Source organism: Empidonax traillii, unplaced genomic scaffold (assembly GCF_003031625.1).
Source record: "Empidonax traillii isolate 1590-97213 ecotype Southwest subspecies unplaced genomic scaffold, ASM303162v1 scaffold670:size792703, whole genome shotgun sequence".
Classification (NCBI taxonomy): domain Eukaryota; kingdom Metazoa; phylum Chordata; class Aves; order Passeriformes; family Tyrannidae; genus Empidonax; species Empidonax traillii.
In genome coordinates this window covers 523,088-536,685 of record NW_020955863.1, presented here as the reverse complement: position 1 = coordinate 536,685, position 13,598 = coordinate 523,088, and the positions used below count along the sequence as shown (strand labels likewise).

Here is a 13,598-nt window from a genome sequence, read left to right as displayed (position 1 = left end):
TTAAAGAGTGGATTGCAATGTCAAATACTACAAAAGAGTGATCAGACTAGCAAAATCATCTCACTCATATCTATGTTTAAAACCTGCTATAGAAGGATGACTAATACTGGACTGAAAATGTGAATGCTGCTGACAAATTTGCTGATCTCAAGGTATCTCAAGTACTGTAGCTAAGTAAAAACAACAGAAGACAGAAAAGCATTTTCTAAATGCTTGTTGTGATGAAATCATCTCAGAAATAAATATCTGGAACATGTAGCAGGATAGCTAATGACCAAGCTAAAGCATGTAGTTCTATTAGGCTAATCTGAAAGTATATATATTCTGAAGAGGGAAAAAAACCCCCACATTCCACCAATTCCAGAAATAAAAACCCCATAGTTCTTATAGAGAATGTGGAAAAGCGCAGAACCTTAAGAAGCCCTCTAACAATGGCATGTCATACACGCTTCTGGATCTAGCAGACAGGATTTGGTCCTACATCTTTTCCACTTTCTAAAGATGCCTTTGTAATCTATGTCTAGCAGTTAAAATGAGCCAGAACTGAATGAGTAGCTAAACCAGATGAAGCTGATTTGCAGTTGGAGACAGGATAGGTTCTCTGCTTCTCTGAAGTTCCTAAGACAGCAGCTAGTATAAAGATGGATTTAGAGAATGCCAAAGGCTGGCTGTAAGGGACACAACTTCATACTAAACTCCTGTGATCTGTTCTCCTTTATGTAAACTGGAAATATTTGGTTTAGAACCAGTGTTGCCCCAGAATCAACTTATTTAACTGCCAAGCCCCACAAGTTTGGGAAAGGGGAGTTCTCTTTCTGTTCTCAGCCCCCAGCAGAACCCAGTCTCTGCAGAAGCACATGTTGTAGTGAAAGGCAGAGCTAGCTGTCTGGCAAGAAACTTTTTTATTTCAAGCCTGTCTCCCCAGACGAATTTGGTCTTCACCAGAGAATGAGTTTGACAGCTCTGCCCTCCACCATGAATGATTAATTTGTTATGGGTGTCTAGTTTAACCAAAGATGGATTTGAACAGAAAAAGCCCCTGTATACTTGCTCTTTGGTAAAGTGCTTTAATGTAGGTGGAACCTCCTTCATCAAATCACAGAAAGCAGGAGAACCAAGTCTCATTTTTAAGTATCATTTTTCTCATTATAGTAGGACTCTTGTGAATATCAAAACTGATCATGTGAAAATATCTATGATAAGTACTTCATATTTAGATTTAGAACACTAATTGTAACTCTGAACTCTTCTTATTGCCCTAGATTGCCTTAAACCTATAGAAACTGTAAGGTAGAGCTACATATACAGTATTCTTGAATAAAAGTTTTTGAAAAGTTGAAATATCTGATAAAACCAAGAAGCTGAAGTAATACAGTAACAGCTTATGGCCCCAAACACAGCCATGCATATGGCCGATAAGGAATTCAAACTGTGTGTATAGACAAGTTTCACTAATTTTTTTTTTTTTTTTTAAGAAAGATGCGTATGGGGAGAGAAGCAGATGGGGAGGAAGAGAAGCACCATATGAAGCTGACAGAGAAGACAGAAGGAAGCATATGTTGTGACATGAAAACTATAACCCTGAAAAAAGCTAAGGGTAAGTGCTGGCTTAAGGAAGCTTTGAATGCTAAGCTATGAAACACCCTGTTTGATTCTTCCTGAGTTCAAGGAAATAGAATGTTGCATACTCACTCTGAATAAGTGGCAATGCATCAAAGAAATAACCAACTCATCAATTTCTCATCTGAATCGGAAAAATCTGCAGAATTCTAATTTTGGTATAATGCTAAAATTAAAAACAGGAAAACTAGTATGCTTAGGGTAAGCTATTACGGAGATGCCTAAAAGTGTCAAATTGCCAAAATGTGGAAAAGAGAATTAGTTTGGTTTGAGGGCACAAAGAGGATTTGTAACAAAATAATGAGATTTATTTTCAAATCTATTATTCTTTGTCTGAGATATGTAGAGGAAAATCAGATGATTCAGTAATTTCTGTTTGTTATAGAGGAGCTGATGCTCACACTTGCAAGAAACCAGGGAAAAGAATTTTGGTTTTCACATTAAGCCATAAAGGAAACAAGCTAGCACTGACAAGCAATAAAAACTAAAGTTTGTTTTTCTTTTTCAAAACCATTATTTACTGTTTCTATTCAGGAGATGAAAGAGTAAGAGGTTTTCAGACCAACTCAAACTCTACTGATTGATTATTGTATGGACAGGTATTGGTTGTACATTGTTACTGCATTTGTAGGAATTTATTTAAGTTGTGGAGCACTTGGCTGTAATTAATTTCACGTGCATAAATTCTTAGATAATTAGGAAGCTAACTGAAATACGAGTCACCTATGATTTTATGTTATTTTTATTTAAGCTATCTATGTGTAACTATAATTGAACTTGGAATTGAAGATTTCATATGATTTTTTGTTGACTCATACCATTCAATTTCATTCTTCTTTCTTCAAAGGTTTTGAGAACAGTTTATGATAATATATTTAAATTTCATAATTTAAAAATACTATAGTATTTCACTCATCAAAACTCTTGTTTTTCCTCTCAGTACTAGCCTTCTGTGTTTCTTAATAGCCTCTTTGTTTCTTAATGAACAAAGAGTAAACTTTGTGGCACCCACAGATTAAATAGCAAATGCTGGTTGCTGCTTTCTGCAAAGACAAAACACACGGACACAAAAGCTGGAGAGGCTTACAAGCTCATTGCCTTGAACCCCAAACACAAGGAAAAATGTTCTCTACAGTTGAGCCATATTTGACAAAATAAGACCATAACATTTTGCAACATGAGGATCAATGTCAAAGAAGTTAAAAATCGTTTATCTTGAGAAGGGATGAACAGAAACATATAGGACAAGAGGAAATAGTGTCAGCTTGTGCCAGGGGAGGTTTAGATTGGATTTTAGGAAAAATTTCTTCACCAAAAGGGTTGTGAAACATTAGAACAGATTGCCCAGAGAAGTGGTTGAGTCACCATCCCTGCAGGTATTTAAAAGACTGCAGATGTGGCACTTAAGGAAATCATTTAGTGAGGAACTTGACAGTGTTAGGTTAATAGTTCGGCTCGATGATCTTACAGACCCCTTTCAACTAAATGATTTTATGATTCTATGTACAAGTATTATATGCTACAATTATCAGTAGATCAGTAGCTGCAGCTGTGTATGCAATAGAGAACTGAAGCTCTGAAGAATCACACTCATGTCCTCCTAAATATTTTCTAACCATTATCTTATCCATTTTGGATGTCAAAAGGCATTGCTATTGCTCAAGTATTTATTGTGCAGAACTGGCTGCCTGTTTCTTCCCCTGCCCCTTCTGGGCCTGAGAACACTCTCCTTAATTCTCTGTTTCAATGAAGGGTCTTCAGGTCCCAAGTTGAACAGGAGACCATCAGGGCACCTTCAGAACTGGGAACACTTTCTCTGACAGAAATGATGGAAACACTACAGAAGTCTAGAGGTCTGGAATGACAACCTGGGTTTTTTTGTTTGTTTTAAAGTAACTCTGTATTCCAGTCAGGCTGTATCTCCGGGGGTACAGTCAATAAAGAAACTGCTAATGCTGCAATTGTTTGTCAGGAACTAAAACCAGAGACTTGAGTCCTGTTTTGTCTCCTGCCAGTCAGGACCAAAGGTGTGTACAATTTTGAAACCCATCTCAATTTTCATCATGTTCTCCAATACTGGAGTTTTGGAACAGCTACCTAATTAAAAACAGTTTATGCCTTCTTTGCCTGAGGAGTTTAATGAGACCTCTCTCCATTTTCTGCCCTTGATGCCTTTCAGATCTTCCCGCTAAGAATGAGTGACCTCGGTCCCTAACAAGGCTCAGAAGCTCTCCCACTGGGCATCTCCCTCTCCCTGCTGTCATCCCAGTTCTTCCTATTCACAATCCACTAGTTTCATAATAAAAGGTGCACTTATGTGCTGGATCACAAAGCTGCCATGTCACATGTGACAAAATCTGCAGTGCAAGGCCATTTGCTTCCCGCTTGGCTCCTCCAAAGAGGGAACCTCACTTGGAGACCTTGTTCTGTCACCATGTCCCCCATTCTCCAGGTTAAGCAGCTGCCTGCAGCTAAAACATAATCAAGCCAACAGCTGCACCTAACACAGCAAGCACCAAAACGGGAAGGCAGCCCTGCCAGTAATTGAGATGCAGACACACCGGGGAAGTGGCATGACAGGGATAAAATAAGTTTCTTTTGTTTGATGTATGAAATTTGATAGGTTTGTCACAGGTGTCAAGCTGTGTTACGGCCCATCAAAAACTATCATGGACTTAGGAGAAAAAAAAGCTGCAGCAATGGACTGTTGCCCTTAAGGGTGCCATATACAATCCTGTAGATAAAAGTTACCTAGCCCTAGGAAGAGATAGCTTCATGGAAAAGTCAGTAACCAGGAACTGATTTAAGCCTGCAAAGTGACTGCAGCCATTCACAAACTTGAGCAACAATATTATTTAAAAATTGTTATTCATTATTCAAAGACATTAAAAGGATTGAAAAGTGCATTTATTTTCATCATGCTCAACTTTCCAGACACACAGTTTTACGCCTTGACTAGAGATAACATGAGCATCCCTTATGGTCTAAGACTGTTTTGAATTAACCATATCACAATGTTCTACTTGTCATTTTTGTAATTTCCACCAGAATGCCTCTGGTGTTAGACTACAGAGTTTTTGTAAGACTGAATTTCCACACTTTTTACCACCTTAAAAAATTAATACATCTCCATCATCATCCAGGAAAGAATGATTTCTTTAGGTAATGAACATGAAAAATTTCAGGTTTTTTTGAACACTGTATAACTGCAAGAACCAATTAGACATACTTACAAAAAGAATGAAGAATATATGTGGTATTTATTAAACCTTTTTTCTGATATGTCAAATATACTACTTGGCAAGTTTTCTAATAGGTTTAAACCCTAGATATGTAGTCAATCTCAACAAAAATATATTTTTAAAGAATATTTAACTAGAGAAAAGTTTTTGTATTAGTCTATTCATTTCAACTACTTTCTTACTGAAAAGGTTTTTCAGGAATAAGAGGGAACTTCCTGTTCTGCTCTTCCTGACTCAGAGCGGATTTAAATAGGATTTATGTAGAAAATCATGCTGTAAAATTTTGGGTATCTGGGAGCAGGACTACCTTGATTTCTTTTGTTTGTTTCACTCTGAATAAATAATCAAGTATTTGTGGCTAGAATGGACAAACAAGAGAGAGACTTGGTAGTCTCCACTTTTGCAGACAAAGCACTTACATGGCAGACCCAGGTTCAAGACCTTGCTCTGAATGAAGGAAAGGAGCAATTTCAGCTCAAGTCTTCTGCATGAGGGTCAGCACCTTAGCCACTGTCTATTTTTGTGATTCAGAAGAGCAAGGCTCTGATTTTTTGCATGATATATGAAAACGTTTAATATCACGTTTGAATAAAATGAACTTTTAAAAACAGTACTCAATACAGCTCTGATTAAAACCTCAAACACTACACCAGTTACATATGGAAGAAATTGTATATTTTTCATATTTTTTAAATTAATTTTTTTAACAGGAATACCTGAAGAACTGAGCTGCATTTTCATTATGTTGACCTTTGCACATGCTACATTTAAGTAAATTAAAGCTTATAACACATTCATATTTCAGTTACACAATACCCCTCTTCTCTTAAACCTTGAAAACAACATTTAAAACCCCACACATTTTACATTTGCAAGTTACCTGTGAGAAACGGCTCCCCAGGCACCATGTTTATTTGTTAGTATGTTGAGTATCTTCTGTTTCAGTTGATTGGCTGTAACATGATCTCGATGCTTAGCAGCACTGATGAGGTGATCACACATCTTCTCCTCCTCTCTTCTGTCAGCAGCATACTGAGCACACTGCGACTAGGAATGAAAGCACATCCACTTACTAAAATACAGGTTATTTAGAATTGCACTAAAATTATTATTTACTACAACTCTTTAAATACTACAAGAACCCATTAAAATACTTTTCAGAGGACAAGATCACACCATTCCATTGAAATGGTTCTACTACTATATACTATCTATGAAAAGGCATTCACTTAGAAGATGTAAAAATTGAAATACCAAGGGCAAAGACAACAGAATTGCAAAAAACCACACTTAGCCATATATCTCTGTGTGTTTATGTGTGACCATGGATAACTATTAAAAGTTAGCCTCTCGTGGGAAATGTTTCATGTGTTCTTAGGTATAACATACATAAGAGCTACAACATACATAGCAAAAAGTACAAGAAAAAAGTTATGTACACAGGTTTTGATTGTAAATTACATTAAAATCTAAAATTAAAGAGCCATTTGATTCTTTTATTACTAAGGGTGCTAAATAAGAACTCCTTTAACTACAAAACTAAGGAGTATATTTGCTATTTCATATCACAACCTGAAAAAATTTCATAACATATTACCACTTCTAAAAACCATAATGGATAAAAAATTGCTCATCTTTTAAACTGGAAAAGATCTAATATTTTCATCATGTTTCCTTTAAGACAAAACTATGTCTAAAATAAATGCTGTGGTTATTGGACTTCATGCAAATTTGTTTCTAAACTGTGAACATTCTATAGTGGTTTTTTTATTTTTTTTTTTATAAATCCTTTCTTTACGTACAATAAGCACAATATTTTTCCATTTATTTTCTCCAAATCGTGTTAAGTTCAAACTCAATTTCACCTCCTAGTAAAATTCTTTAAAAATGTCCAAAGGAAAGGAATGCAGGCAGACTAATTAAAAAAAATCCATTATAATTTTCTAGGTATAAATTTAAAAGGCTAGATTATTCTCAAAACATGTAATTTAAAAAATACCTTTTAAGAGATATTATTGCACGCACGTTTAACTAACACTCAGTGCTGTAACACTATTCAACAACATTGAATAGAATCCAATTTTCTAATATTCAAAAGAGCAATTAAAATTAACCTCATACTATATTGTATTTTATTCTTCATATTTCTACACACTACCTTTTTAGTACAGATCACATTAGCATTCAGTAAGATTTTAACAGTGGTCTTTCTATTGTGTTTACAGACATTATTTCAAGTAATCTATCTGGAAAAGAACAATGGTTACACAAATTCATAAAGGGTTAATTAATTTTTCAATTTATCTTCTTGTACGGGGAAGCACCAATTAGTACAATGATCTGCCTTAGTAATGAGGTTAATATTTCACCAGCTCATTGGACAGTAAAATTAAATTTTCATTTTTTTTTTCCTGAACAATTACAAAGGTCAACAAAACAAAAGTTAAGTGCGAAGCAACCACTCTGCGGTGAGTTTCCCCGGCCCTGACTACAAGTCACAGGATAAACTGTAGATCTGTAGATGCTGGTTCAGGGCCTCCCCACTACACAGGAGACACAGTAACTTGGTGCAGCTTGGACCAAATACTTTCACCCATAATGATTCACTTAAAGTTTAAAGGATAAAAATAAAATATCCCCCCACGTCTCTAGCTGAGAGCAATTATTAATATGTACTAAACTCCAGAACATATACCAATACAGTTTATTAAAACAAAATGACGGATTTACAATTACATACCAGAAAACTACCAGAAATTTCTTTGTCCCTACTGCTTTCAAGTAGATGAATAGTAAAATGTTCAGTTATATTCACACCATTATTAAAGACAAACTATAAAACATTCTTTCAGACTTCAACCATTGTCTTATTTAAGTATGTGAGAATTTCACATTTAACACCGTCTACATTTCATAATTTTCTTTTATGACTTGCAGTTTTTATCCTACTCATCTAAAATGTTTATCTATCTGAGGCTTTTCAGGTGACAAATGTAATGAAAATTTTCATATATGAAAAATGTTGGTTTCTTCACCAGACAATAAGACTGACTTAAGTCTATTCCTTTAGGGAATTTAGTTAATATTCTAAATCCTATTTGCTAACAGAAGCTGGAAGTTAATTGAATATTCTCATTCTGTCTAGAGTTCTGACAGATCTTATACCTCAATGTATTCTTCAAAGAGCAGATAACTCAATCTTCCATTGTCATCTTAGGTTACTGCATGATGCTCTGATAAATATCAAATGTTATTTATTGTTGAGGCAATATGAAACTTCACTCTGACATATACTTAATTGTAAATGTGATTTTACCTATGTTCAAAATATCCAGTATAAGCTTGGTAGTAAAGTTGTTGCAATCCCATATGACAAGTGTCTGCTGTCTGCTCTGACAAAATGAAGTAAAGGTTATGTGTATTCAAAATGACGACAGATATCTCTGTGTCTCACACTTTTCAGCTAGGTCAAGGAGCACAAGAACTAGTACATCAAAGTGCACATTTAAGAGAGCTGTTTCAAGAAGATAAAAACCTCATCAAAACTAAGATTATTGGATCCTATTTCTAGCCACCAGGTGCTTGTTGACATTTTCTGATAGATGAATAAATTGATACACCTATTTATTATCATTAATACTATGTCAGTCTATCTTAATGTTAGGTCATTTGAACATTAAAATGTGGAAATGTATGTTTGCACGTTTATACTTACATCTACACAAATGTATGCCAACACAAGGCAGGCTTGGAAATTATAAAAAACAGTGATACTGAAATGTATAAAACACCATAAAAATGCAAACCCATTTTTGATAAATTCATATCAAAAATAAAGTTTTAACTTTGCTTCATTACCTCTGCATGTTTTTTTTTTATAGGAACACAATTAATTCTGTATAAATAATTGAAAATCTGCTCAACTGAAAACATTTTAAAACAGTTTTCTTTACATATGGATCACTTTCGAACCATGTAATTTAAATTGTATAATGTAACACTCAGTGATGAAAAAAAACAATTGAAAGCTGATTCCTTTTCAGAATAAGAATGATAGACATTAAAGAGTTATGGGAGTCAGTTGCTCTATTACTTCTTCTAATACTGAATAGACATTTTAAACAGTCTTACTGCCAATGGTCAATGATTCTTAACTATGAAGAAAGATATGAAATATTGTATTTCGATATATAAATTATAGCAGGTGAATATTCTAGAGTGCTCCAAAATTCAAAACATTCTAACAAAATCACCTTAAAATAATGTCTGTTTGATAAAACATTTCTGTTTCTTATTTTTCATGAAGCATAGGTAAGTGTATTAATTGCTTTACTTACTGAACTCATATATTCTGCTGACATAACAAAAAAAAAATACTAATTTGATTTCCATTACTATTTTCAATAAATCAGAGAAGTTCTTTGTGAACCTAAGGGTCTGCCATATCACATTAGACATTCTGATTAGGGCTTTTCTTCAAGCTGTAAATACTTTTATGAATTTCTGTAACGAGATGAGAAATTAAAGCCATTTGTTCTGTTTGACGTTTACTAAAGCTTTTAAAAACTAGTTTTGAAATGCTTTCAATGTAAATTTCTTTCTTGTAAGGAAAAAAAAAATGAACCCTTATTGTATGGGGTTACGGTCTAGGTGACAAGTGAGTGAAAACAGAGAATCAGAAATGCACCAACTTTCAGACTTACCTCAAACTCAGCATGCTTGTGGACATCTTCAGCTCTTTGTCGGTTCAAAATAAATTCTGCTTCATTTGCGACACGCACTATGTGGTCTTTCATTGCATGACATAATAGTCTAAAATAAGAAAAATAAAAATCAACCTTTTGTTTTGATGTACTTCAAATAAACTATTTCATCAGATTTACTTAAAATGGAAAAAATTAAAAGAAATGAAACTACTGTAACTGAATTGCCAAATATAATTGCCAAAATAAAAAATTAATTTGATGCAAATTTTTCTGCATTGGTGAAAGCACAAAGAAGCGACATTATGTTTTTAACAATAGTCTCAATGTGAATCTGAGTACTGTACTATCATTTAAAAAATATAGACAACTGCTTAAACTCTTATTTGCACCATTATATCATTAAATAAAGGTATTCCAATTTCAATGTTAGAAAATTATGAGATTACTGAAGATTTAAAGTGCTGTTAAAATTGCAAAATAATATCAGTAGTTCTCATATGTTTTTCAAACACTAGAAGGAAAGGTGCACCATGTCTACAAGTTTTCAAGGTATCAGAACTAGACAAATCTTACTTTAAAAGAAGATAAAAATATATTAAAACTGGGCAGACTGAGGATGTCAGTCAGACACCTTAAATGAAGACTTTTCTAAAAGCCACAAAATAACATAAGATGCATAATAAAATCAAAACATAAATGACACTGTGTTGTTATAAATGCTAACATCTTATTGGGCAGAGATTATGGAAGCAATTGCTTTCTTGTCCCTCTAGTCCATATTTAGGGTTGGCCATTCTATAAAAATTACTCCGATCTTCTTATCAGCAGGGAGGAAATATTTTGCAGGATGAAATGATCTGACAGGTCTGTTTAGGATCAGAAAGAACTGTTTCTTTTTGTGTCAAATTGGAACATGGTCTGGGATTTTCCTTCTTGCAGTTTCGGGGAAACGCACTGTATTTCAGAGATTCTTATATTAAGAATGTGAGATTTCTAGCATATTCCACCCGAAGGTTGGTGTTGGTGTTAGAAGCACCACAAATGAAAGTTGTAATTATTAGAAATGGACGCCATGATTATTAGACCTTACACCTGTAAGACAGAAGGATCTGAATTCTATTCTTGCCTTCTTTGGTGCGCTCTACCATCCATGAAGGAAGGAAATCACCTTGAACTAATATTTAATATGTGTGTGTGTGGCAAGGTAAGGCATAAATGTAGGGACCTCTGTTTAGAGATAAACAAGCTTGGATCAATATTTCACATTGGGCATTCATGCTTTTAATAATCCCTTTATCTAACCCTTTGTTATATTTTAAAGCAAAAAGTTTTTTGCAAACTATAAGCTAAAGACTAAAGCTGTTGACTCTGTAGTGTTCAAAATTTAGCTTTTTTAATCTACCGTGATGGAAAATATGCTTCAGTTTTATTACTGCTAACAGTCCAGACTTTTATTTTTAAGAGTTAAATGTAGAACTGCCCTCAGATATGGATTAGGAGTGAACAGATATGGATTAGGAGTGAACAAGGAATGTGGCCAGACTCTTCCTTGGTGCCCAGTGACAAGACAAGGGGCAACGGACATGAACAAACACAGGAAGTTACAGCTGAATACAAGGAAAAACTTCTTTACTTGGTGGATAACAGAGCTCTGCAACAGAGTGCCGAGAGAGGTTGTGGAGTCTCCTCTGGAGATATTCAAAAGGTGCCTGGACACAGTCCTCTGCAACCTGCTCTAGGTGAACGTGCTTTAGCAAGGGGTTGGACTAGATGATCTCCAGAGGTCCCTTTCAGTATCAGTCATTCTGTGATTCATGACATAAATAAGCTTCTCTAAAATGAAGAACTGAGTGTTTAAAATATCATAACGTTTTGCATCACAGGTCTTCCTGAACTTTCCCATATGACATTAATGACCTGGAAGCAACCAGCTAGGATTTCAAAACTGAAACATGGATTTCAAGTGTCTACTAGCTGCACGTTCCTTCCTGAATGAATAAGCTATGGAATAAATGGAGCACAGTGCAAATGGTCCAGCTTTGGTCCAGACAAGAATTCTGATTCTAAATGGTTTAGGTGATTTGCTATAGGTTTCCCTGCCACCATGAACCTGATGAGTGAATATGAAGACTAACTTCAATCCGCTGGGTTTATTATTTGAGACATCTGGGCATGGTTCTTATACCTCAAAACCAATCAAACAAGCCCCAAACAACCCAACCAAAACCAACAACAAACCCCACAAAACAAACAAACAAACACAAAAAAACCCTAAGCTGCCTCTGTTCATGAACAATGATAAATAAATATCTTATTCATCTTAATTGTATTTATCTGTAGTAAGAAGTGTTCACATTCTCTATGCCCTTTTATGCACCTACAAGGGACTTCAAATGGATGTCCAAAGAATGATAATTTGCACAACTTACAAATAAACTTCTTGTCAGGGAATACAGATGGAGCAGTCTCTGGCTGCTTTACAGAAAACTTTTATAGACATGCAGTAGCAGATTCAAATCAGCTGGCTAAAATTGCTGATGATCTCAGCATTACCTCCCAGACCTCTAATGGTCCTTTCTGCTACAGAGACTGAGAGAACTGATGCATTTGAGAACAACTTTGGAGTTGCTGCAGTTTTTGGACTGTACATTAGACAAACTAAGCCATACTTCAGGTAATCTTGAAATGCCACAGGGCTTCATGGTCCAAAGTCAAGGAGATGAGAAATAAGAGGTGATCAAGGAACATGCCTGAGCACTGGGTCCTGACTGCCCACAGCACTGAAATCATTAGCTGAGCACTCATTCAATTTTTTTTGCTCACTCCAATTCAGAAATATAGAGTTATCATCCAAAGAAGAGTTCACTGGAGACAGTGAAGAAACCTAATCAATTTAAACTCAGACCAACGTTACCCAAGAAAGTTCTGCAAATATTTTCATGCCGTATCCCAGCACACATGGAACACATCATTCAGGAGAGTAATCCTCATGTTAATACAAACAATCTGAACTAAACAGAAAAAATAGTAATGGTATCCTAAGGCGAAGCAGGAACTGCACAGGGAAGAACTGGATTAAGTGCTATGTAGGATGAATGAAGACACTTTGCTCTAGCAGGTGCTAAACTTAAGCAGTATGAACATAGGCGAGTCCAATTCGGTTTCATTGAAAACATTGGACGTACCTGCTATCATCGTTTTTGTTTATTGCCAAAAGTCTTATCTATGGGTATCTCAGTATTGTTTCAACTGTGTCTTGCCAGTTGTTTCATGCATTCTCATCTCTCTATCACTGATTGTGATTTCTTCAAGAAAAAGATGAAAAATTGTTTGTATGGTTGTTAACAAATTGGGATCATGACAAAAGTGAGGCCACAGCCTATGAACACGATATAATCATTAAATAATATTGTGTCAATGAGTGCTAGTAAGGGACATATTGTGATTCACTTACCTTAGGTGCTTGTATGCACCTAACATAGAACTTCAAAGACTAGGTAAACTATGCTTTTGTATCTAGAAGACCATTAATAATCACACTAATCTTAAAATCCATTGTCAGAAAGATAGACTTTCGAAAAAAAAGGGAAGGGTTAAAATCCAGGCCATCATTTAGAAATCTTGCATGCCTCCAAAATGCCTCAAAATATCCTTGGCCTGCATGTTTTGTTTTGTAAGTGCAAGAATATGGGGCTGAATACAGAAGCATAATAAGTTAAAGCAATTAAAAATGTGTCATCTTATCATTGAGAGGCAGCTACTACAACGACAGGGAAGCAACGTCTTACAGACATTTTTGCAAAGCTACTTGCTTCTGTGCTTGCTGTACTTGTATAATTGTTACTTTTTGAAATTTGAATTTTAAACCTCCTACTTAAAAATTATTTTTGATACTGATTTTTACTTCTAACTGAAAGTTAACATGTATTTTCAAACTACATTTCTACTAAGAAACAGATGGCATAAGTGTTATTACTGTTATATCTGGATTAAATCATAGCCAGCTAACTCTGAATCTCAAATTCATATA

General features: G+C 35.0%; 1 protein-coding gene across 5 annotated transcripts in view; it reads right to left on the bottom strand.

Annotated features, from left to right (window-relative positions):
• Positions 1 to 13,598, bottom strand: part of NBEA (neurobeachin) — a 478,282-nt gene that overhangs the window by 219,421 nt on the left and 245,263 nt on the right. For all 5 annotated transcript variants that reach the window (XM_027899474.1, XM_027899469.1, XM_027899470.1 and 2 more), the window contains 2 exons: positions 9,566 to 9,674; positions 5,743 to 5,909 (listed from right to left, as the gene is read on the bottom strand). In XM_027899474.1, coding sequence (XP_027755275.1) covers positions 5,743 to 5,909; positions 9,566 to 9,674 — 276 coding nt within the window. The remainder of the gene's footprint in view (positions 1 to 5,742; positions 5,910 to 9,565; positions 9,675 to 13,598) is intronic.